The sequence below is a fragment of the Hippoglossus stenolepis genome, chromosome 13, assembly GCF_022539355.2.
Source record: "Hippoglossus stenolepis isolate QCI-W04-F060 chromosome 13, HSTE1.2, whole genome shotgun sequence".
Lineage (NCBI taxonomy): Eukaryota > Metazoa > Chordata > Actinopteri > Pleuronectiformes > Pleuronectidae > Hippoglossus > Hippoglossus stenolepis.
This window is the reverse complement of record NC_061495.1, coordinates 21,647,055-21,673,957: the sequence shown is the minus strand read 5'-3', so window position 1 is coordinate 21,673,957 and position 26,903 is coordinate 21,647,055. Positions and strand designations below refer to the sequence as shown.

The following is a 26,903-nucleotide window of genomic DNA, read 5'->3' as shown; positions in this document are numbered from 1 at the left end:
AAACAATTGTAGAGAGGTCTTAATGAAGCCTGCCTCATGTGTGTACCACAGGTTGAGTGCTAATTTGCTGCGGTTGACCCGGTGGCAGCATTAAGCGCAGAGCGATTTAGAGCAATTTCTGTGCAAAGGGTTAACAGTGTAGTAAATATGTGACTTATCTCGCATTTGCACACAATCGGACCATTCTGGCAGACTTTTAAATCAGTCCATTATGTGGACTGCGTTTGGAAAATTGTAAACCAATCAAATGGAAATACAAACAAATCTTTAGGGTTGTTCCACCAAATATATTAATCAAATGAGAAACACGGCTGCCTTTCTCATCTAAACCCTGCACTGTATTTGAGGCTTCAGTTTTTACATTCAAGCTGGTCAGTCGATAGGGAGAGGAGGGGAGGAGAGGTTTTTAATCTCCCTCAGACTCTGACCTTAATAACACAGGGCCACTCCTGGATGGCAAGTTTGTTCCAAAGCGAGCTTAAGAATACAATGTGCCATGATTAATAAATTTACAGAGGCAGTATAGAGACTGAGCCATAGAGAGCTAAGCAGATCACCGTAGAAGGATGTAATGGACGACTACAGTCTAATCTTCTCTGATTCTGGGTTCACCTCCACACACCAAAGAGGGCTTGGCTTTACAATGAGTGCATTTACACATAAATGATCAGCTTACACAATAAGTGTTTGGTTTGAGGTTTACAGTATAATAGATGGTATACATTTTTTACTAGTAACAATAACTTACTATTTTCATCGTAATGACTTGGATGTTAATTATCATGCACATTGCAACTGTACTGTATATTAATCAGGCTGGATTGTCCACATTGATCAAATTATTAAGAACAGTAACTAGAATGTGTTTCATTCATAGTTACATCTCCAAACTATGCAAATGTTGCCCGAGGTTTCGATCCAAACGACCTCTCCTGTCACCTCAAACCGAAAGGATGTCCACAAACGTAGGCAACACTTGACACTGGGCCTTGATGCCAACATGCCAAACTAATATGTAAACACAGCAGTGACTTTACACAGCCAGTAACTATGCATCTGTTTAAAGATACAGTGATCTATCCAAACCACAGTGGGAAAAAAAGGTTGAAAACGAAGGTCAACTTTATGTAATATTTCAATTAAAACAATATCCCATAGGGCTATGCAATATGTCCAAAATCTCATATACTGATAGAGATCATTTCATATCCAGATAATGATGCATATCTCTTACTTGTTACTCCTACGTTTTCTTGGCCGTGTTAAATTGAGGCCATGTTTGTGCAGATGTAAGTCGTAACAGCAGCTGTTATCTCCTCCGATCTTCTTTGTTCTTTGTCGTATGGTGTGCCGGGGCAAAAGCCTCTCGCAGTGTCTGAGTATGGGATTTGTTTTGAGCACTCGACTTCAGTTTTGTGGCTCTCATCCGTAGACTCTCTCTGTACTGTTTGACATGATTCTTGTGGTCAAAGGGGTCAGTGGTGCTTTGAGTTTTCTGGTCAATGTCAGACTTTTTATACCCAAACCATGTCCATGCCTCAGAATTTTCCCCTCGTTAAGGTACGACTGGTGCGTCAAAAGAGAACAACATGAAAAAAACAGACATTTTTAGCATTATTTCATAATGCACATCTTCTATATTCCAGAGTTTTCCTGCAGCAGTCATGACAAATTGGAGTAAAGGAGCACACACATAGCACTGATAATTAGTTTGATATGGTTTTTGGTTTGATAAGCCATCAATGTAACTCAGCCTTTAAACCCCGGCAAAATGTATCAATACTGAAATTTAATAATAACTAAACTCAGAGCAATAAATAGTTGTTCCACATGTAATCCACTTTGTATGGAAATTTTGTGGGGGGAAATTAAACACAGGGAGGTACAGTATACATATATACATCCAATATTCAAATTGTTTAATTATATAAAATTTTAAGACAAGCCACTTTGACTTGGTGTAATGTTTTTTAATTTTTTTAATTTTAAGTGTTTTAAATATATTTTCATATCATTTACAAGGAGCAGTGTCAGTCATCATCTTGTATTTTTTGCACAAATAAATGTTTGTCAACATAAAACAATTTCTGTATTTTTACCAAAGTCAGTGTTGCCTGTTTCTTCATTTGAAGTAGTTTGTGCCTCAGGGATTGGAAACAGTGGAATGTTTAATAAACCAGGTCAGATACTAATGAAGTGGTGGTTTTAAGACTTTTAACCAGCGTGTTAGACTGTTGCAGAACAACAACACTAAACTCGGGGGGGGAGAAACTGCACACAGGGGGGCTTTTAGTTAAAATGGAAAAAAAACCTCTGTATCCCAGTATTGGTATTGGCTAAAATGCCACTGTAAGCTTAATTAAAGAAACTGCACACAAGGCTGTCCATTTATTGACAGTATGCAACAGCCCATGCCTTTGCAAATTGGTGAGTTGTGATTTGGCAGCAAAGTGGGGTGTTTGATTGTACTATTAATTAATATGAAGGTATTCAAATCATACAGTATTGGTGGGAATGATTTCAGTGATTCCAGCCTTGCCAAGCAGCTGTCACAGAAAAGCTGATGAATCCTGCAAAGGGACAGACTGTGTCTGTGGTAGTTTAGACAGTGATTAGGGTTGAAGTCACAGATTACATTGGGTACAAATTGACAAGAAGATTACCCACCACCAGGACTCACTAGGAATAAAAAGGTGAGGTTGACCAAGAAGTAGAAAGGAACACAACAATTATTTATAGTAGACATATGATGCTCATATTCAGGTTCATAAATTGCTTAATATTTGAACAGGTTTACATTTTCGATATACTTTCTCATACTCCCCGCTGAAAAGCGGTAAAACAGGTAGAAGACACCAACGAAGATGTCAAGAGAGTTTGTGGTGATAAGAGGTGACGCCGGTGTCTGTGTGTTGTCAAGAAAATCACGTGATCTACGCAGCAGAAATAATACGTTACTTCCTGCCTCTGTCTGCTGCACCCGGCTGCTCCACCTCTCACCTGAATACTGCGGAGGATTTGTTGTTGTTGTGAACACAAATATGCAGAGAACCTCCCACTGTGTTGTGCATGTGTGAGAGGCAAACTCTGGTTAAACTCTGTTGCCAATTCTGCAGATTTTAACCGCAGGTCATGGAAAATTAAAATGGCTTAAACATTTTGTTATGTTGCTCTGATTGTTGCTCCGCTGGCCCACTCTGTTGTGATTGGTCAGCCGCTTCCCGTGCAAAATGTCAGCATCTGCTCTGTCTTTACCTGCCTTTGTTGGGGGCATGCCAGACCAGCCACTAGGCGTGTGTGATGTGGGAGGAACATGGTTTATTATTAATTACAAAGGATGTATCATATATCATCATATAAATTGATATGTCATAAATCATCAATTTAGTTACATAGCTTGAGATATTTTTCTTTTGTAAAACTAGGAGCAGTGCTGGTTGCCCAGTCTCAAGGAGGTTGAAATATTTCCCCAAGTTGCTTGGAAACAACTCTAAAGAACTATAACTCTTGAGAAATGACCTGTTGTTGGGAACCGATGTCGAAAGAGGATTTCAGTGTTGTAGGAAGAGGGCTGGTGAGTGAGACTGGGCCAGTCATTGAAATGTTTCATGTTTAAACACACTCAAAGTCACAACCAAAACCAATGCATATAAAGCTGCTCCTCCGCTCTCGGTGTAGCCCCTACTCACAAGTAATAGTAGTTTCAATTCAATTTCATTTGTGTAGCACCAAATCATAATATACATTATCTCTAGGCACTTTACACAGAAGGTCAAGACCTTTAAAAAAAACAGTTCCCACAATGAGCAAGCACTTTGGCGACTGTGAAACATAAAGCTAAACATTTTCCTATTCAGGTTAGATCATTTAATGAAATCAATGAGACATGCAGGCTTCTTAGCTTTTATTGTCAAGTCAATAGTTACAGTTGTTGCTAAGCGTACACACTCCATATTTGTAGCTGCATCCTGTTCGCTGTGTGTGGGCAAATTAACATTGTGGTTGGGGATAGTTTGTCTGGAAAATCATGGTTACATAAGCCACTTGAAAAGAAAATCCTCGCCATGGTTATTAGTCTTATGATAATAAATGCTATTGAAGCGTTCCTTTTGCTTTCCTGGTGTGACATTTAGAGTTTTTTTCCCCTTTTTCCATCCCATCATTGCCGTTGCTTCTGCTGGAAAGCTTGTCCCAGGCGTGCTCTTAATAGCATTTTATTTAATGGCTTGTATCCCAAAGTACCGAACAGGAAGATGCATCATTTAACAGAATTTCCTAACTGCTCCACTTTGCTGTTTGAGCCAAACCAGAGTTGGTTGATGACGGTCAATGATTTTGGCAATAACAGCAACCTCTTGACATTACACAGAACTATTTGATTCAGTGTTCATAGTAGATTTATATATTGATGCAGGTTTAATTTCCCTTGTCAGGGATGCTAAAAACATTGGGATTGGCTCCCAAGTTTTTCTTTGAAGCCTGTGTGGCTAATTTTGCAATAATTGCTAATTTGGCTTAGATCTAATTGTGATAATAACCAGCCAGTTTTTGCCAAAACAAACTTACATTACCTGCTCCCGTCCTTGTGGTTCTCAAGATGCTATGTAGGCAAGAGGTGGCTGTCAAATCAATCACATAATTTAGTAGCTTGATTTTCAATTAGTATTCCAAGGTCCTTTAAATAAGCAGTTTGTCAACATTGTCAACCACCCTGCACTGTTTAGCTTGTCCTTGGTATATGGGCCAATCAAAATTTGATGAAGCATCCAATCAACACAGATCAGAAGGAGCCAGCCAAAGCTTAAGTGTCAGTGTCATGGTGTGTATTAATGTGATTTATAAGCTGCACTGTGTGCATGAAGTGCGTCATGGAAAGCCATGAGGCTAAGAACCCAAAGAAACTCCTGGCCCTTGTCTTTATTAGCTTGGCTGCCTGCTGGCTCCAGAGAGAAAGAGAAATGAAGGAGTGTCTGGATACTGATCCCCACATGATGGCATAAAGAGGCAAGCAGGTAGGCGGGCAGGTAAAAACACATAGCTTGGTTGGAGAGAGATAAAAGGTGGCTGACAGATAGCTAAGTTAATGTATACCTAAGTATACCTCATACTAATTGCTTACTTAAGGGGCTTTTCCAACAAAAGTTCCAGGAACTTTGATTTCCAAAGAACTAATGTGCAGAAACCTTCCCAGTGGTAAAAGTTCCTCAACAGAATTGTGATTTTTTTCCACAGCCAATTGCACAGGAACATTATGCCAATTAGTCTGCTGATGTAGGAAAACCATAGTGTTTTGCTATCTCTGTTATTTGCACGACAATGGAGCATGAAATATAAAGCTATGTATATATAAATCTCTTGGGCAGCTCCTTCTTGATTATTGTCGTTATATTAACAAAATAGAGGTAAAAAATGTTCCAGAAAACGTGATGGTGCCCAAACCCCACCCGGAAGTTCCTCAACCTCCAGAAAGTACTACACCTAGAGCAGGGACATTTTTTGGGGTCAAACGATCTCTATCTATTCATCGACCCACCTAACCAACCACCCATGATTATCCTGCTACTGATCCTTGAGGGTCACAGGGATCTGGAGCCAATTCCAGTTGACATCAGGCAAGCAGAGTATACCTTGGACAGGTCGCCAGTTGATCACAGAGCTGATACCCAGAGACACACTGTTCAACTATCTCCCCAGAACTTGATTCCAAACCTGACTCCTCCAGCGGTAACAAAGGTAGATGAACCAAGTCCTGGGGAATGTTTGTCCAGTGGGAAACCACCTTTTGTTTCGACTAAACTACCCGGGGCAGCACACACAGAATCCCTCTTACACTGAAATCTTAGGATCTCTTACAATACAACAAAATTGAAGTAAAGTTGCAGAGGAACAGCTGCTTAAACGCAGAGCCTTGCTTCTACATAGATGGTCCATCTGGGCACCTCATGAATGAAATTATGATTTGATTGGAAGTAATGTATTTTTTTGTAAAGCTTTATTGCTTGGCAGATGGGTTTAGTCAGCTATAGGGTAAAGACATGTTGTCTTCTGTGAATGTGTCTGTATTCTGGAAACGACTGACAACAATACTCTATTGATGAGGATTGTGGTTTGTAACCTGTCAGTCTAATGCGACCGGTGACAGATTTTTAACGAGCCCCTCTAAAAGGTTGTAGGAGTTGGTCTCAGCTGTGAGTCTTTTAAAAATAATTTTAGAACTGCTAGATTTTTCACAAATGTTTATATATATATATAATTTTTTAAAGAGGCTTTTGACATATAATGCAACACATGAATCATTATTATTCTTCTCTTTTAGGAAAAGTCAAGGTTGAACCTAGTGTTAATGACACAATATCAGTAAAGAAAAATAGTAGCGAAAAATCGAAACCTGAAAATCTGAAGTTCAACAGAAGTAAAACAATGGAGCTTTATTTTACACAATAACATCTAATGTATTGTATTTGTCCTTTGTAGCTGTTTTCACACCTGCTCAGAGACTACAGTGGAAAATTAGCCGAGATGGCTAAACCGGCTCATTTACAGAAATGTTTATTAATGGCATTATCCCTGTAAATTCCATACCGAATAACAAAACAAAAACTAAATACAAGAACTGTGGGATAGTCTGATCCAGGGCATCTGTGCCAATTTAGTAACCAACAACATGAAGGTCATCACTGAGATAATGTGATGAGCTGAAGGCATGTAGAGAGAGAGCAGCTGGCAGAGGGACAGATAGGAAAGCTGCCAGGTAGAAGGACAGAGTAATATAGATAAGTAAATCAACAGATGTCCACAGAGTGACTGACATGACCAGAAAGACAGTACATTTACTTTTCTGAGGTTGTGGATTCCACCTGAGTTCAGGGTATGGAGGAGTTGACAAATAGGTTTGACAGTGACAGAGATCAGCATTGCTCCAGTAAAAACTGGCACCTCTTCCTTCCTCGGCTCTGTCATCTTCTCCGTTTGCCCTGCAGCGCCTCTTCTCAACATCAGCCTCCATGTCAGAGCTCATCTCGCAATCTCTTGCTCTTTTTATCCTCTTCCCCCTTCACAAGCCTGTCTCACACAGCCTGGTTTCAAAGGTCACATGAAGAATACAATCTTATTTTGTTTTACCTGGTGGACAAATGTGCACAGACACAAGGACGAGGCAAAGAGAGTGAGGCACTAAAGGGAAATACAAAGACATTGTGATACTGCATGTGAGTATTATGTCATTATGTCTGCAGTTGTATGTTCTCTCCTTTAAACAATGAAGTGTGTGGGTGTGTATATATGTGTGTGGGTGTGTATGTGAACTGTGATGCCACGTCTTCCAGATTAAAGTCTTTAGGGTCATGTCCTCACTTCAGTCCTGCCAGCGATTATTTGTGTGTCTCTGCACGTGCACGTTGGGTTGTCCTTACATTCTTGTTCGATGAATAAAAGAAAACACGAATGAAGGTGTTTTTCTTCTTCTTGGGATTTGAATAGTGTTGATTCTTTTTAAAAATGTAAGTATTGTTTGAGGTAATTTCAAATGTTGTTTAGGACTAAATTTAATCTCACATTAACATTTATAGCATTTCCCTAAGAATAAATTCAATCTATGGCAGTAACGGTGCTGCACGTGCACACAGGTCACTTTCAGTTGTCTTTGCTGAGCTTTTATTTGGAAATACAGTTGTCCAAAGCTGCAGGTTTTGCTGCAGAGTTGTCACACGCAAATTCTCATAAATTGATGTACTTACTTATTTTAATATTTTTGATTTCTTTGCAGATGATGAAACATGCGTGGGACAGCTACAGACAGTACGGCTGGGGTCATAACGAGCTGAAGCCACTCGCCAAGAAGGGACATTCCACTAATATCTTTGGTAGGTCAAGACAAACCACCCTATCCCTCTGCTCTCTGTACCCATCATTCGTCTGCTCACACATGGATCCTGACATTTATACACAAACTTACAGAAACATTCATGCAGAAATACCCTGTCTTTTTGCCAAAGTTATGTGAATATGCCTTCACCAAGAAGCACATCGCTGTTGGAAGAGAAGAAGCACAAGATTAGCAGAACATGCATCACTGAAATGTTTGATAAGAAAGAAAATCTGAAAATGTTTAAAGCATTGGTAATGATCTTTATCCATGTATAAACCAATGAAGCTGTCAAAATATGCAGCAGTGTTGTAAGACAATACTGCGCTAGTTCCTCATGAAGTTGTTCCTGTTACATTATTATGCCTTTAGTTAAAGTAATCTCATTCTTAGGTTAACAATATTTAAGCCTGAATAAATTTGTCACACAGTGAAATGGTTATAATATAAGATTTTGCATTAGACAGTGGGAGTTAAAAGACTTTTTAAGGTCCAGTCATGAGGGAACTTCCTGTTTGCAGAGAGAGAAATTTTGCCTTTGGCACTGATCATTTTTCCCACAGAGAGGTCAGTCCACTGCAGCTTCTCATCATCTGTGATTTATGTTTTGGAGGCGGCTTTTTTCTTTTTTTTATCCACCTCTGCAGCTGGCTTTTGTGATAACATAGATCACACAGCCTGCACTGCACTTGTCACAGCAGGAGAATCTTCACACCTTTGCGAGTTGTTCCCGAACATTTTCAGAGCAATGATGAGGTTACCGACTTTGACCAAGGCCTCGCATTTGACATTGTGCTCAAATGGGCTCAGTCAAGCAGATAAACCCTAAGATAGTCTGAATAAGTTGAACTCACTTCATGGTTTAAGACACTCAGGCTACTCAGATTAGAGACTTAATATGGATTTTTGGGGGCAGAAGCTGATAGTGGTAAATATGCATACACAAAAGAAATTATTCTTCTACAATTATTCCTAAAATGTTGTGATCAAACCCTTATGACAAAACCCTGTTTTCCACACTTGCTCTGCTGCTGGCCTACATATCACGTCTTCCTGTTTTCTGTAGTCATGTAGCTTTCACAGAGGATGAGGAAGGTGTTAAAAATATCCAGAGATCTACAGGCCGCAGAGACAGTTTTAGAGACATAATATGAATAAACACATTTCCTAGTGAGCTCTGTCTTTGTGGAACAGCTGTGGGTGCTGCAGGCCTTAAATGACGGACGTTACATTTGCCTTTTATATTCTTCACTTCTCATGCTTGAGACTACTGAAAATTCTTATTTGAGTATTATATTGGTATAAAAATGTCCATAGCTGTATTGTAAGTTAAAATTCAGAATAATCTGTACTTGATTGCAGAAATCCCATTTTAGTCTCTGCTCAGTGTGAATTTATGCATATTTATGGTAAGATGTTGCTTTGTGTTTATTCAGCCGAGTTTTTATGAGTTGCCAATTCTGTGTGTGTGTGTGTGTGTGTGTGTGTCAAATTGGAATGTTCCGTCTGGCAAATTGTCCAGAGGCGCCTGTGTTATGAGCCGCTGCTAAATGGTAGATGGATGCTAAGTGTGTGTTTCCATTTGTTGGTTGGTTCTTGTCTGGCTGAGTGTTCATCTATGTGTTTCTCTATGTGTTGCTAATTTCTCCTGCCTTGTTGTCATGGCTGATCTCGTCTGGGTATCTGCAGGTTGTTAGAGTGGCCTTGCAAAACATGTGAGATACAAGGAAAGAATCAAGCCACAAACTCTTCGTAAAACACAACTCCATTATTGAAGAGGTGTGTTCTGTCCTCTGACAGAACCTGGCTCCATTGATTGTGTTTGTCTCTTAAAGAGAGAGAGATCCACAGAAAAGAGAAGGCCATAAATTGAAGAAAGAACAGAAAGAGTCTCTTGTTGCCTGAACTATCAGGAGCATCGGCAGCTTCTGTGTTCAAAGGGACTTGCTTATGCACAAAGGCTGGATGAGTGGATGAAAACAGAGATTGCTGATCGACTTAATATCACAGTGATTTATATCACACTATGATTGCAAAGCCAATCCAAGACTAACCTTACATTCACCTATCAAACTGACTTCAGGAAGTGAAGGAAAAGGAAGAAATATCTCCCTCTGCTGACCAGGTTTGCAGAACATAGCCCCATGTCCGGCTAGAACTGAACAGTTAGCCCCTTTTAAACATGTCTTCCCTGCAGCTGTTAAAAAGACAAAGGGTAAAGCTGCATGTGCTCACCAACTGGCCACCAACTGTGACATCACCCATTTCTTGAAACCAGAACTAACTATTTTTTGAAGAGCAGGGGGTTGAGCCTGACTGAGAGCTCAAGGACACTGCACATCCACCTGCACCCATTGGATGGTACTAGCTGTCAACCATCCACGCCCCCAGTGTCTAACATGATTTATCGTCTATTTGACACTAAATGGGACCATAATTTACAAAATGAACATCAAGATGTCTTGAAGAAAACTTGAATCTAGATCTTTAGACAATAAGCTCTTCAGTAAATGGTAACATCTGTGTCCACTGCAAGAATAAACGACAGAAATCTAATTCTGTGTTTGTACCTTTTATACATAATGCTGAGGTGAAATAAATGTACAACATTCCCACCTTAAACATGCTGTGTAAAAGGGGCTATTGTGGTACCAGGCTCAGATAACATTGAGTCCAGTGCCTGGCTCTTGTTTTCTTCTCCTCTGTGGAGAATCGAGTAGAGCTGATTTTGAGCACAGATACAAACACGGCCTTTGTCTCAAGGGTAAGCGGTTCAAGCAAGGATAACGCATTGGCCTTGGAAAAGAAATGTAGTTCAAGCTGGGTTAAGAGAGCACAGTTAAAGCCGTGTCAGATACAACCAGCAAGCTACAGTAAATGCACACTAACACAGAGCTGCACGTACGCGCACACACAGCAATCACTGCATGTTGACGAAGATCCAGCAAAGTTTGAATCTCATTTATCCGGAATGACAAATAATTTGCCCTGGAGGGCTTCAAAATCTATATCATTACACCCTTAATTTGGAAAACGGCAAAAAAAAAAATCTACCAAGAATAAAAGAAACATCTTCAGGACGTGCAAAAAAGAATGGGGGTCCTTAATCCTTTAAACAGACAAACAAATACACAGCGACTGTTGAAAACTGTTAAGTGCTTTTGTTTAATTTTGTGTGAAATAATGGAAACCACCATTATCAATATTGTCTTCCTATTACCCAAACCCCAAGTTCTCCCCCTCCTCCCCTCATATTTAGCTTGAATTTCATCCACCTCTACGTCTTTGTGTTTATAGATACTTAATCATTACATATGAATATATCTTTTGTGTGTAAATCATTTTATGTTTTGGAATAATTTCAGCTTCCCCAATATAGGGATTTACAGCTCTTCTTTATCATTCATCTAAGTAATTGAAATACATTTAGATTTTATAGATTGTTGGTAAGACAAATTATGTCTTAAAAACTGTTTAAGTTATGGTCCTAGTAAACTACTTGTGTGAACCACAGACTGCCAGTTCAATGCTTTTTGTACCTTGTAGGTCTGGTCGTAGTAGCTCTGTCCTTAGTGGTGACATTGTCCAGTCAGGTGATTGAAAGCTTTATTCATCTCTAGGTTGTAACTCTGTCTGCCCCCCCAACACACACAGAGTAATGGTATCTATGGATAGTGGTATGAGGAGCATCAGCCACCATTGATTCTGGCTGAAAACACTTGACCCTTGGTGACGTTGTGGGCGAGACAGCTTGAAGGCCAGGCTTCAGATGGGCAGCACAGACTCTGATCTTTACTGGAAAATGCTCCCAGCAGACAGAGGTCATGTTACATTGATCAGGACTCAAGTGTGAATGTAAGTCCACACCACTGTCTTACTTTCCCTCTGGGCAACCCAAGATTCCACAGGTTTTCTTAGCTGGAATAGTGAAGTTAAATGAGACCTCCTGTTCTTTGCATGAGCGACACAGACTGAATAATTTATAGAAAGTTAAACGATAACAATTTCAGATGGAACGCCACTCAGCAGTGGATACCTGTGGTAAGACCCAAAAGTCCCCTTTAAATTTAATCAAGGTGCACCAAATGAAACACTGCCATAGGTATCATTCCTTTAAATCAGTTTGTCATTAAGATCCATTAATTATTCCCTGGGAAATTTGTATAGATGTCAAAAAAACAACCTCTCAACCATCTCGCTATGTTGAAGAAAGTGAGTGATCTGTGTGATCCGCCCCGTCCTCTGTATCCGCGGCAACATTTACTGGGTTCTCTCTTCCCTGTGTTGCATTGTTCCACTAAATTCAATGGAAATCAGTTCAGTAGTTTTTGTGTTATCATGTGGATAATCAAACATCAAAGAAACCAACAGAGAAACAAGAAGACGTTGCTTATTTACTTGCTAGATTTTATTTGTGACTTTGACATAACCCTACTTGAGTCATTTGTTGAATCCCATCATGTCTGTCAGCAACAAAAGAACCCACAGGTGCAAATCTCTCACTTCTTAGGCACATTGCACTCTCCCAGAGGCAGTTTGACATGCTCCCAGTAAACGATATCACAGACCGCCTCAGGCTTGTTGTTGCTTGATGCCTGTTGGGTAGAAGGCGGAGGAGATGATGCAAAACTGGAATGAATTTTGGACATCTGGCCTTTCTGCCAGTCCAGTGCTTGAGAGAGCTCACTCATTATTCATGGCACTTGCTTGGTCCATTACAGTATTACTATGGTTGTTTGTGCATCATGTTGCCCGTAGAGATTATCTGTCAGTATCAAGTCTCATGTCACACGGACATGTTGTTGCAAGAACGGCTGGGTCATGATTTTCAAATTTTTTGTATAGCAAGTAAATCTTTGTTTAATGCCACTATTGGCTTGTCTTAAATTTGTATTACATCTACATTTTAGCCAGTCTGTCTGTTGTTTTTTTATTTGTTGGTTTGATTGTCAGCAGGATTACGCACAAACGACTGAACACATTTCCACGAAACTTGGTAAAATGACACGACTTGTACCAAGAAATAACTCGTTCAGTTTTGGCAAGGATCTTAAATGGGGGCGTATCCAGGATTTATATATTTATTTTTTTACATTGTCAAAGGGGCTGGGTTTTTGTGTTTTTTTTGTGCGTGACATTTTTACCATTTTCCGAGGGAACAATTAGTGGATTTTGATGAGGAAAATGAAACTGAGGTATGAGCTCCACTTTGACTTGTTTGTGTGTCTGACTGATTACTCAAAAACTACTAAATCGATTTCATGACATTTTGTGGTGGGGCCAATACCCAATAACAATTGGATGGAATGGATGGATCCAGGATTTTCCTAAACAGGGCGAGTTAAAGCGTTAGCCTTGGCAGACGAAAGCACCATCCTAGTCAATTTTTTTTTTAATAATATATTTAAACTGGCACATTACTATGTTTTTAAGGTGGTGGGAATACATTGTATACCAACTTCTCTTTTTTTTTTACTTTTAATCACATAGAAACCTGTGAGTCATCCCATTGCACTAAAACAGAAATACTTTGCTGCCAGTTTGTAATTGCCTCGAGCCGCCGTTCGTTGTTGTGCAAGAATTCCCTCTCTCTGATAATCTTGATCTAAACTTGCTGCTCGGGCGATCAAGGGAGTCAGCTGACTATAGATTCTGTTTCTGAGATAATGCCTCATCCAAAATCCCAAAGAACCACAATACCAGATGAAGTACTGCTTTGATTTCCAGCTTTTTTTAATCAATAGACACTGAGGAGTGTAATCTGTTGTTGAACTACTGGATATTAATTCCCTCTCGTAATATCTCTGAGGGGTTCATGTTGATTCCGTGATAACCGTGGATTCAGAAGTCCGCTCTTCCTCACAGCCATGCAGCATTTTTTTTGCGGCCTTCGAGCTCATGTCTTCACATGATTGTCTCCCAGGACGAAACAGTGTATAGTGTCCTGGAAAAGGTTGCACAGTGGCGCCATAGAAATGCATCCCCATGGGTGAAGACCAATGACTCAGACACAGCAGTCTGTGGCCCTGGACATATTCAGTCCATGCTTAGTCCCATAAACCAAGACCTTTAATATTGGACTGACCAGTGAAACAAGTAGTACACGATACATTACATGTAAACCTTATTGAGAACGGATACTGGACAGAATTTTATTCTAATATTTCTATTGTACTGCAGAATACATGTTGTGTTCTGTCCCCTGGATTGTGGACAAACATAATTTCATTTTGGTTCATTTTACCTTGAATGTTTATCGTAAGCATTTTCTCTATTGCTCAGTCTGACAACATCCCAACAGCATATGAGGAACACGAAATCCCACGTCTGCCCCTCCTTTCCACTCATGTCTCCGTGATTTTCTGAGACCTGAGTTGAGAAGAGAAGTTTTTATTTATTTCTTTTTGTGCATGGTCTGCTTGTAACCTTCTTCTGAAGCAAAGCTAAGTAGCCATTTAAGCATTACTTTGGCCTAAGTAATCAGTCCTTGTGCTGAAGGACATTGAATAAAGAAAATGCAAAAGGACGAGTGAAATGGAGTGGCAAGAAAAGAGTACATTTCCACATTTAATGCAGTTGTAATGTTGGGGAAAAGAGAAATAAAATAAAAGGAAAATGTGAGAGGGAATATAGAGCTGCTATTCAAAAGCAGCAGTACGGTGAAAGTTTATAAAACTAAAATATACCAATAGTCTCATTAGTCCTTCTTGAAATAAAGTTCTTACTTCATGCCATTTTAGGATTGCATTAGGATTGCAAGGCAAGATATTGAACAATCTGCAGACAGTAATCTTCCTCAGTGATTATCTTATACATTAAGGATGCAGCATGCTGTCACCTGGACAGTTTTATACAGAGCACCGCAACAATTCCATTAACACAGTTTTTGTCAAAGATGATTTCCAGTAAATACTCAGCCCCAAATATAATTTACTTTAACGGTGAGTTGAGAAAAACTGAATGTAAAAAAAATTGCACCACCCTTAGATGTTTGTTTTCAAAGATATCGACCAAATCGGCTGTTATTGTTTCACCTGAATGAAACTGTTTGTTTGGATGCTACTGAAATGATCATCGCTTGCTACCTACACAAAGGATGTTATGTTTTGGCCCTTTTCCGTTAGTTTGTCTTTTGGTTGTATGTTAGCAGGATTATGGATAACTACTGGAAGGATTTCAACAAAACTTGGTGGAGGAATTGGACATTATTTGGTGGAAGGGACTGTTGTGCCTTGAGCACTACTGAGTGCCAGTATCTGTAAAGAGTAGAATGGTGCTTCTAGTATTTTGTATACTACTAGTTAATTTATTCTCTATTCTTTAATTTCTGCTAAAGGGAATCTAACATCTGATCTATCTGGGTTAAAAAGATTCATTTTCCCCACGACCTTCAGGGTTGTTCGTGTGATGAAGCTTAACTCCACCCCAGGACCATTTCCTCCTCACTGCCATATTCATAAGCTCACATGCACAGCTGCTCCCCCCATCAGCTTTCTGATTAAAATATCCCATTACAAATCATAAATGCACATTATCACAACGAATGGCAAAATTGTGTTCCCCTGATTAATGTCTGCTAAACGAATGCAATGATTTCCCTCGTTGGATGAGAGACAAAGCGACATCCTGCTAAACTGAAAACACTCATGCACTGGAAAGGATCATACATCAGGCTTTTCGCTCTTTTTTTTAGCGTGCGTGCGTGCGTGTTGGGGTGGCACCGGGGTTGGGGCCCCATGCCGATGATCACTTTATAATGACTGCCTCAAGGCCCCAAAGCTTCTTTCTATGTGAGGGGATGAGGGGGAGAACTTGGGGGTTTGGGTAATAGGAAGACAATAGTGATAATGGTGGTTTCCATTATTTCACACAAAATTAGACCAAAGCAGTTAACAGATTTTCAACAGTCGCTGTGTTTGTTTGTCTGTTTAAAGGATTATGGATCCCCATTTTTTTTTTTGCACCTCCTGAAGATGTTTCCTTTATTCTTGGTAGATTTTTTTTGCCTTATCCAAATTAAGGGTGTAATGATATAGATTTTAAAGCCCTCCAAGGCAAATTATTTGTCATTCTGTATAATATGGCTGCATGGTTCCTTTATCAGCTCTTTATAGCTAGTTAATCCTTAAAAATGATTGCAAAAGCTTTGGTTGCATTTTTATTAACTGACTTGAGTCCCCATAATATTATGACAACTCGGACATGGAAAGGAACTATGTGTCTATACTAGAGAGTTCAGATAGTTGTCTCTAATGTCAGTGTTGTGCAGCACTATAGAGCAATCAATTAGTAGTAATTAATGGCAGAGAAAACGTATTTGCCATTATACTGATAATTACAGAGAATATTTAAATGTCATTAGGTAATTTAGGCTCATGTCACCAGGAACCTGCACAAATGTGTGTCTACGGTTACACATTTATTTTTGATGCTATGTTTTTATCGTATGTAGATTCCTCTAAGACCTAAGACTTCAGGCCTAATGTGACCCGGTTGGCAGTAATGAGTATATCTCCATTTAGATGAGTGAGCCTAATACATTATTTCTAACTTTGCAGACTTTGGTTTGCACATTTGCGGTGCGAAATGAGACTGAGAAGAGAATTGAATTCTGATCCAGACAATACATCAACATTTTCTTCAGAGCTCTTCGACTTGGCCTCCCCTCACTCCCTCTGTTTCGCTATAGATTAAACTTTCAGCAAGGCTGCTGGTGCCAAATTGGGCAGAAGGAAACAGGAGGATTTGTCTGCTGAGAAACGGTGTAAAAAAAGGAGACATTTTATGAAAAGTATTCCCCTTTAAGATCAGACCTACAGGCTTCAGTTTTTCCTCCTGTCACTCTCTACAATCTATGCAAACACATTATAAGGGCTGGAATCTAAATAATGGTGCCAATGAAAAATTGGATGAGTCATTCTGGATCCAATGCCCAGAATGCGGCTCCACATAACTCTACTCTGAAGCTGTTAGAGTTTCTATAAATTTTGATATAACTACCCTGTTACAGAGTTAAGGGAGCTGCTTCAGTACAGTGCAGGGAGCTTTGGTGGCTGTAGAAATTTTGTGGCTGAACCTGGTTGGTCCTTCTGCCTGCGGACTCATGTTTATATTACCATGGCAGAAATTCAGCAACAGGGCTGGGTAATATGTAGTGCTATTGTTTCCATATGTAAATTATGTGTATAGACATATACTTACGACAGTGTGTTACTTATTTTGACGTGTCCAAACTTACAAGTCTTGTCTTTCATGCAATTTATTCTATTGAATTTATACTTCAACTAATATTTGTTTAATTACAATTTTGTAAATGAAAAGTCTTGTTTATATGTCTTTGCATTTTACTTAGTGATTCAATAAGGGCAGCTTGTAATTGCCTGACCAATTCTTATTTGCAAATCTGTGTATAACCTCTCAGTTCATTTTCGATATCGATTATCAACAGTTGAAGAACAAACTTAAAACCAATAAGACCAACAAAACATGTGACCTATTGCAGAGTGATACAAAATGTAAACACATCAGAGCAAAATCTCACGTACAGTGTGTTTACACCTCTGGACTAAGTTAATGTGTCTTCTGTATTTTCGGGCTAACACCTTCTTTATTAAGGCAAAATCTAAAATGTTTAAAAATGGACAACATGGCCCAATCCTCCTCAGGGTTAATACTGTCTCGATATCATCAGAAGTCTCCAGATCAGTGGAAGTCATCTTGGTTGTTTCAGGAAGCGAGTTTTGGGACCGATGGAAGTCATTCTGACCAACCAGAGCGAATAAACGTGAGCTCTCTGATTGGTCTGGTTTCAGTGGTAGAATAATGGAGGACATGTTGGCACAAACCAGACTGAGAGGGTCAGATTGAGAAGGAAAACCAGACCGCAAAATGGCAACACACCAAACAGCAGAGGGTGAAGTAACATATGAATTTGGGGCCCAAACACAAAAAGTCTGAAAGCTTGGAGTGAGAGAAAGGATCCAGTGTGATGTCAGGAAGGTAGTGCATAATAAGGATGAACACAAGTGAGTCTTCCCTGTTACTGCTAGACGACAGCAGTAATCCATTTTGCAGTTCGGCTTTGGCTTTTTTAACATTGTGATGTGTATTTGCCTCTGACCAATTGATGTAATTAGGTTTCTGAATACTCCAGTCAGTGGGCCTTGTGTATGTAATGTTGGATTTTGAGGGATTTGCTGACCTTTCTCTGGCTAAGCTGGTAAGTGCATGAAACCCCGCCTCCTCCCCTCAATTCCATCTTGAGCAACTTTCCCTTTTCTCCCAAATGACTTAGCTCAAGTCACTCTTTCTATTAAACTCTCAGCTACAAAGACCTCCCTGCATCAGATTTTTTAATCTAAGCAGACCCCTTACATGTAAGGGAACATACATTGGACGTTTTAAAGACTAGTTTGCAGTAATGCAGTGTGCGAGAGGGAACAAGGGCAATTAGTCCACTAGTTAGTACCTCAGAGCTCACTTTTCCCTGTCACAGTCAGGCAGATGGATAATTCAGATGTTTTTTGTGGTTCCTTTTGTAGATAGAGGTTAAGAGACGAGTACATGTACATGATTTAAAATATTCGGTGGAATTTTACTTTCTGCTTATATGAGACTATTGCCTTGAAGAAATTATTTGAAGTCAATTGCAGTGCTACGGGAACCTTCATCAAACTTCAAGAACAAAGACCAAAAAGGCAGTGGAAAAAATATATACTTAGGTATTATACATAAAACTAAAATGGCATCAAAGCATTTACCTGTAATTGCAGCCTTCCTGTGCCTTTTTCAAAGGTACCACAGCTTTATTCTGTGATAGAGAGGAAAATGCAGCAGGAGATTGTGTTGGTCAGATTCGCTCACAACAACAAGACTATGTCTAGAACATTAGGCGAGAGGGGGAGCCTGGGTAGAGCAGCAGGAGGCAGGACATGACATACAGTATATATTTCACTGTGGAAATCCACATCCACAGCAGCGTTGGCCCTTATCACCAAACGCTTTCAAATCTCGTCTCTGTCGTGTCTTCTACGTGTATGGCTCCTCCTAATATTTTTTGCTCACGACCCCTCTGGAAGATATCAGGAAAATGTCTTGACTTCATTGCGTGTCTGAAAGCAGTTTTAGTCTCAACTCTGGGTTGCCATAGGTTTGAGTGATTGGATTTATCGGGAATCAAATGTCAGTATCAGGTATATTGCGGGCTCTATAAAACTAAAGCTAGTGTATACACATCTGTAGAAATATTTTGTTTATCATATAGACTTACCTTGTATACAATTTATACAGCCTGTGGATTTTGTTGTGGGGATGTATAATCCCTGGCATTAAGTTGGACATACTGTAAATACCATACATAGTAAATGTAGCTCTTCAGTTGAGCTGATCTTTTGAGGCATTATCTGTTCATTTTACACACGTTTATCCTGTACACATTGCTTTAACTGTTGCTACATTGCTTCAAAGCTATTTATTTCCTTTTCTGTGGCCAGACTAGAGAATGCCATTAAAATGGCTTCGTAGTAGAAACCCGTGCAGCCGACTGAAACCCTTTGGCACTGGGCCTGGAGACATGCAGTCAGGCTGGGGTTTAGTCGGGGAAGCTCATGTTGAGTGGAAGGCCCAGTCTGACCACTAACCCTCCGAGGCAGAAAACAAAACACAGCAGATGTTTCGGTCTGGTGCCAAATAAGTTGGTAACCAGTTGTCTGCTCGCAGCCAGACTGGCCTGTGTTGATCTGGGGATTTGATTTGGCTTCGTTTATCGCCACTAGGCTCATTACAAAACAAGCTGAAATGCTTTGTGGAGCAGCAGAGGAGGAGGAGATGTGGAGAAGCTAGCTGTGATATTGACTGGATGTATGCTCAAATCTGACCAGGGCCAACAAAGACCAAAAACTAAAAGTTGAGAACTGAATACAAAATAGACACTTGGTAAGCTTTGTCTGTTTGGTTAAAGTTGTGTATATTATTCATTATAATTAACACTTTGGGTGAACAGTTTAATTTGCATTGGTCACAGCACTGGAAATGGTATTTATAAAAAAACATCAGAATAAGTAGCAGTAATTATCCTATTTACAGACGTATTTTCAACTTAATCACTGTAAAGGCAGTATTGCTCCTTTATATTGCTCATCTGTACAACTAGAGTGTTGTTGTGTTAGATGTAACTGAGAGAGAATGTAAGCAGAGGATTAACAGCAGTGTGGACACACTGAGGCCAGTGCAGATGGCTGTGTCGAGGGCATCCGAGGGAGCACAATGCAAGAGATGAAATGAGATGGATGAAGAGGATAAAGGCAAATTCAGAGAAGCTGCAAGAGAGCAAACACGAGAGAGGGAGTCGTAGAAAGTAACAACTCCAAAGCTCAGTCCAAATCATACTTTCTTGTCAAGTAAAATATAGTCTTACTGAGAAACACAATGTCATGCACACGCACAAAAAATGCATTCATCACACATTGAAACAAAGTCAAAGGACAACCACACACATGCATAAACTAAAACCACTTCCATGTTATTTTCACTCCATCCCTACATGTTCTTCCATTCTCAAGCACAAAGTCAACTTCAGGGTATATATATACAATGATTAAATAAACCTTTAGGTTATGCTTTCATTGCCATTTGTCTGTCAGCGGGACTACTCAAACACCAGAACCGATTTCCATAAATTTTTAGGGTTGGGGTATGTACCATATAGCCCATTGAATTATATAAAATATAATATATGTTATATAAATGTTGAAGAAGGTGTTAGTCTTGGCAGAAGCATTTTCTCCGATGAGTGCCCTTCCGATTACTTAGAAAAATGTTGAAAATCGCCCAAAAACAACATAACCTCCTTGTGGGAGGTAATGCTGAATTCTGACCTGTGCAACACACAAGCACACGCACGCACACACACACACCTACCACTACACCTGAGCTCTCTATCATCTTCCACTACTCCCACAGCTGACGGTTAACAAAACAGAGAGAAAGGAGACTGAATAATGTCATCACGTTTCCCTGCCTCGTGTGAATTCAAACCGTAGAGCTCTGAAACCTGTCTCCTAATGAATCTGGCACAGGGACCAAGAGAGGGAGTGTGAGTGTTTCAGTGGGAGAGGGGGATAATGGAAGAGGAGAGAGAGAACGATGTGTGAGAATGTGATGGATGGAGAGAGGAAGTTGGAGAGTTTTAGAGAGTTGAGTTCAGGAAGAGAGAAGGTGTGTGCTGTGAATTCAATCAAAAGAATAGGATTGTACTCATAGGAATGGAAGGGAGATAGATTGAGAGAGTTTGTGTGCATGAGGCTGTGGCGATAATTCCCCAAATTAATAAACCTCATCCTGGCCAATTTGTCACAGATAAGCAATGCCTGGCAACCCTGAACACACAGGACTCTTGGAAGTGCCAGTTCTTTCTTGCACTTGGCATTGTACGAAGAAGGGCTGTACAGCACTGAGATGTAGAGAGGATAGTGCAAACTGACAGCTATGGGCAGTGTGTGTTGACAAGAATGGCAGTGAAGCAATACAAGGCTGAGATATGAAGACAGACCGCAGGTAAAGGTAGAGTCCAGCCAGACAACCAGGGGGGGAAAGGAGATTTAGCATGAGGAGAATGCTAAAACAAAAATGAAATGGCAACAGAAGGTTAAAGGAGTTTCTCTTGTATCAGGGTTTGAATGGAGCGATCATGGAAAGAGAGAAAAAACAAAAACACAAGCAAGACAGTGATGAATGAGAACCAAGATATGTTTTTGAGAGGAAGGAGGGGCAGATGAAAGTGTGGAGCAGAAAGGAGATGGAGAGAGGTGAGACTGTTGAGGTGTGATCTCAAGGTTATAACCAAAACATTCAAGGGAGCTCAAGGTCACAGAAGAGTCGCAGAATCATAAAATACAAGTGCAAATTTTAATTCTGTTTTTGTTTTGAAATTACAACAAAAATTAGCTTGACGATGATTTTAAGAAGTTGTGGATAAGTTGATGAAGTGATGACAAAAAGTGAACTAACTCTTTCGAATTTCATCAATTTGTCTTATAATATGGTTGGATCTAAGTTACAATAATGAACAATGACAATCAATTTACAACGTCACTTATAGCACAAATCACTGGATTTTATTGTCCATATTTATTGATCAGCAAAAGCTGGGTGTGAGCAAACCAGGAGTCCCGTAACGAAACCAGATTGGAGTAACATTGCTCGTGAACATGGGTCTGTCGTGCTTGGCGTGAGGACACCAAGGCACAAGCTGTTGCTGTCCAAAAACAGCATTGCATATGTGGTTGAAGAGCTCCTCCAGACTACAGGGAAAATATTTGTATGGACTGTTGAAAGCAGGGTTTAGATCATGATCCCAACAGTGAAGTACAGTGGAGGGAGAGAGCGACACGACTTAGAGATGCTTTGCTGCCTCTGGGCCGGGACAGATGGCTGCTGCTGACAACCTCTTTCAAGTGGCCCAGACCTTAACCCTACAGAGATGCTGTGGAGTGACCTCAGAGAGCTGTTCATGCCAGACTCCCTAAGAATGTGGCAGAGCTGCAGCGGTTCTGTGTGGAAGATGTGGTTGTGCAGGTCTGATCCACAGCTGCCCGAAACACTTATCTGAGGTTATTGCTGCCAAAGGAGTTTGGACCATGCAGTTTTTAAATCCATGGGTGCACTTTCTTTTTCCACCAGCACTGTGAAGTGAATACTGAATGGTTGTCATCAGTAAAGATGTGGAATAGTGTTTGTGTTTATTAGTGACTGAAATGAAGATTAGATTATGCACCAATTAATACCGAATACCAAATAATACCACAGGGTTCACATATATCGCCCTTGTAGGTTGGAGAAATATTCAAAGCAGGTAAAACACAACCATACATTATTTATGGCCATATGTGTTTCTTGAGGTCATTGTGTAACTTTCAATATCAATATTCTACTCTACATTAATACATTAAAGTTATTTTATCCCTTTAACCTAACCTTAAAATCATTATAGGTTCCCTGTATATTGGGTAAAAATATAATTCTCCAATAATTTTACAATATAATGCTTAATATAAATTAAGTAATAAATTGAAATAAAACATAACAACTTTGACGATTGATTTATTGTTTAGCATTCAGTCAAACAAAAATAAGAAATATTTGCTGGTTGTATCTCTTTGCTGCCTTTGTGTAGTTTGTGTATTTGAATTGAATACTTTTTGAGTTTTGATGTTTGAAGTTTCATTGGGCTAATTTTTGATATTTCATAGTCTAAACAATGAATGCACAAATCGATAGATTCATCAATAATTAAAATAACTTAGTAGCCCTCCCATTAGTTTTTATTTTAATGAACTAATAGTTCATCTATGCTGGGACACACCAATTTAAGTAATGTAGACATATTAATATAGACGTAATATTAATATAGACATAAAGACTATTTAATCATGATTTAAAATATCTGAAATTAGCCCAAACAAAATAGGTTGTGTGCAGTAGTAAATTGACATTTTAATACTCTGAATTTTAAAGTAAATTAATGATTGTATTATCATAACTTTGATATCATCACAGCAGAAGGGAATACTATTCTAAGACCACGTAATATAATTGTATGCCTTGTTTCACATATATCCACAACTAACCCTAAAGTGTCTAATACAAGGAGGTTTGTGTTTTAACATGTCTAAATAAGACGATGTATCGACTGCAAAGCTCAGACAAAATGTCACTATCAGTTACACATAGTGCCACTGTCACACTGATGCTGCCTCTGGCAGAAATCCAATAATAGTTTGGAGAAATTACGAGAGGGTTATTCTGAAACAATTAGGGCTACACCTCTTGGTATTTCAGAAGCAAAAACATGGCTCGATAACTTAATGTGAAAATCACACTCTTTTTATTCATGGCAGTGATGGTGACTACTCACTGTGATGTGAACACAGAGAAAGCGTCACATTCTGGAGCTGTTGGAGAAAACCTTGACATCAAAAAATATTCCCTGACCTAAGATTCTTGACAGGCCTCTGTCTTGGCCTCACATTGCTATGATGCCTAAAGCGTAACCTGTGGGTGATGAAAGAGACAGAAGGGACAGAGATGGGGGTTTCTTGCTGCAGCAGAGGGGCTCTGCTCCCCCAACGGTCCAGGCCAATCTGTCAAGATCCGGCAGATGGCCAGGGCATCTCGCTATCCGCCGTGCCTGCTTGGCCGCAGTTTATTTTTCCAGTGATTTAGCGGTTCGTTTCTATAATGGTACTAACGCTACCTCCCCCATTCCCTTTGAATGAAGTCGTAGATAAGAAGGGACACTAATGAGACTCAGGAATTCCAGCAAAGCACACCTTTGCTGATATGACATGGGGAATAATTTAAAGGGCAGTGACACAGACGTTTACCAATGACATATCTGTTAATGTTTGTGCAACAAACTGGACCAAATTCAGTGATAGAGGGGGAATCCAGATGATCTGATGAGATCTTGAAACACTTTGCTGCATTGTTTTACATACAAATGAGGACGTTTAGAATCTGCATTGATTCTTTTACAGAAAAAAGTAAATATCGATCCATATGATGATGTAATCAAATTTACACTTGTGGTTTGAGTAGAACTATAAGAAATTGTAATCACATGATGTAATACATATCCTCAGAATAATATTACTAATTGGAGGTCTACTGGGGAAAAAAATACACTTTGATTTACCTGACTGACTGAAACTGGAGTTTAAGTGTACATTTAAATGTCCTCCTGTTTATCAAGTATGAACCTATATATTCAAACATGCAGCGATAAACATCTAGCCAATCTGGCAAAAGGGAGTGGAATTGTTAGTGCTAAACTGATTTATTGGTCAGTGCCAACCTTCCACAGTCGTAGATCAGTGTCAGTCATAACGTTTGCTGATGTCTGCTGTTATGGAAACTTTGAACTTGATTTTGCATGTGTATTCATGTTTCATTTTAGATTTTTCAGCCATTAAATCTGTATCAGAAACATGTTAATGCTAAATATCTGAACAGGGGTACAATTTGTATGTATTATACTGTACATAGAGAACTATCTTTGCATATACTGCATTTAGTTCTCTAGCTGTTGGCCATCAAGACAATTTAGGGGAAAAAAATAAAAAACTGTCCAGGTTAAAGGACAAGGACCGACTGACCTGTTAATTAGATTCGTGCTCCTCATTTGTAAATTAGGCTCAAATCCCTTTACACAGAGATGTGTTTTTGATGATACCTTCAAAGCCTGTAGTATTTAAATAAGCACAACATAAATTGCTTTGCATTATTAGGCTATAGAAGCCCCAGAGCTGGAGTTGGAGAGATGCTGACCTCAGCTGTAGTGTGATGAATAGTATTAAAATACAACAGTGAGTAGAAACAACAGTCCTTGATGAATTGCAGCTTACTTAAAGGGGCAGTAAGTAACGTTTTATTTCTGTGGTGCGCGAAAATGCAACCGTGATATATTAACAGCGGTTTATGGGGTGGCTGATCAATGGTAGTGAAACAACAGCTGCAGTGCTGAGCTGCGCTGTCTTGGATTTCTGACTTTTAAAAGTGGTTCAAACTCAAAATTGGATTACTCGCTCCTGTTGTCAGAGAATTGTATTGCACATACGTGACCAGAATCACATCATGTCTCAGCCGTAATGTCCTGATCTTCAAACCATGACATTCAAGTGAATGAGGCAGATTATCATTCAGTGATGATGTGACACCTTCGCTATTATACTCGGCACTAATTAGCTTAATGTCCCATCTCTGTTACAAGATATTACTCTGTCAGTTACAGACTCCTGTAATTAAGGGAATGTAGATCTGAATGTCGGACCTCCTACTTGTCACAGAAGCAGGTTGATAGAGGTCATACTGTGCATCATATATTAATCACATAAATCACATGTAATGGCTGCTAAAATGTCAATTTTGACTTTGATCCATAAAAAAATGGATCAATGTCTTTTTTATTGCAGTCGTATGTTTTCTTTCTCTCTTTTTATTTTAGCTGTTGTGTTCTGTGATTACTTTTCCTCATAATTCCCAGAGGTGCAGGTTTATTGAATAAAGCTAATTGGGTTATTTGTGACCAAATAAATTAACTAATTTTTCTGTTTGTATTTTGCAGGTAATTCCCAACTAGGGGCGACCATTGTGGATGCCTTAGACACTCTGTACATCATGGGTCTGCACGATGAGTTCAAGGACGGACAGGAGTGGATCGAACAGAACCTGGACTTTGGTGTGGTGAGTACACGACTTCTTCTTATATCAATCAAAAAAATTACAGAAGTGGCAACACAATCAGGACATTTTTAGATTTAAGGTCCAGTCCATGTTGATGAGCATCATAGACTATAAATAAAGATGGATGACATGTAAATCTGAAGCCAAAATATCCTTTATGCGAGTGCTGCCATCTTGTTCTGGTGGGGTCGTTCGGAGTCAGCCCTTGCAGTTGTGATCATGGAATAGAGATATAGAGAATAGGTTCCGCCGACACACACACACACACAACCAATCGTGAGTCAGTCTCCGCTGTCAAGCATGATGTCTTGTACGGTTTTAAAACCCAAAATATCAGAAACAAGAACACATGAACATACACCAGGGTTAAGAACGACCTCAAATGACAGAAAGCATCTTTGAGAACAATGTATTTCACCCATGTCCCAATGGAAGAGGTGGGGTTTGTGACCTATACTGCAGCCAGCCACCAGGGGGTAAAACAAGATGTTGGGAGCTGTTATATTCTCTATATTTATATACCGTCCATAGTCCCAATCTAAACAATCTTCTCTGGATTTGGATGCATTTAAATATATCGTATTGCTGCTGCTTGGTTTAATGAACCTTGTTTAAGGATTAAACACGTTGTTGTGTTTCCTGCTCCTGCTGTGAAAACACTCTTGTACTTTACAGTACATTACATTCATTTGGCAGACACTTGCATTCAAACTGTGCAGGAGCAAGAGCTGTGTATCGTCCAAAACTGGAAGTGAATCCCCTTTAGAGACATGAGTATAAAGCTGGATGGACAGTGACT

General features: G+C 39.6%; 1 protein-coding gene across 1 annotated transcript in view; it reads left to right on the top strand.

Moving 5' to 3' along the window:
• man1a2 (mannosidase, alpha, class 1A, member 2) overlaps positions 1–26,903 on the top strand; it is a 118,089-nt gene that overhangs the window by 34,816 nt on the left and 56,370 nt on the right. Inside the window, exons 4-5 of the mRNA XM_035174039.2 lie at positions 7,766–7,862; positions 25,986–26,104. Of these exons, the coding sequence (XP_035029930.1) occupies positions 7,766–7,862; positions 25,986–26,104 (216 nt within the window). The remainder of the gene's footprint in view (positions 1–7,765; positions 7,863–25,985; positions 26,105–26,903) is intronic.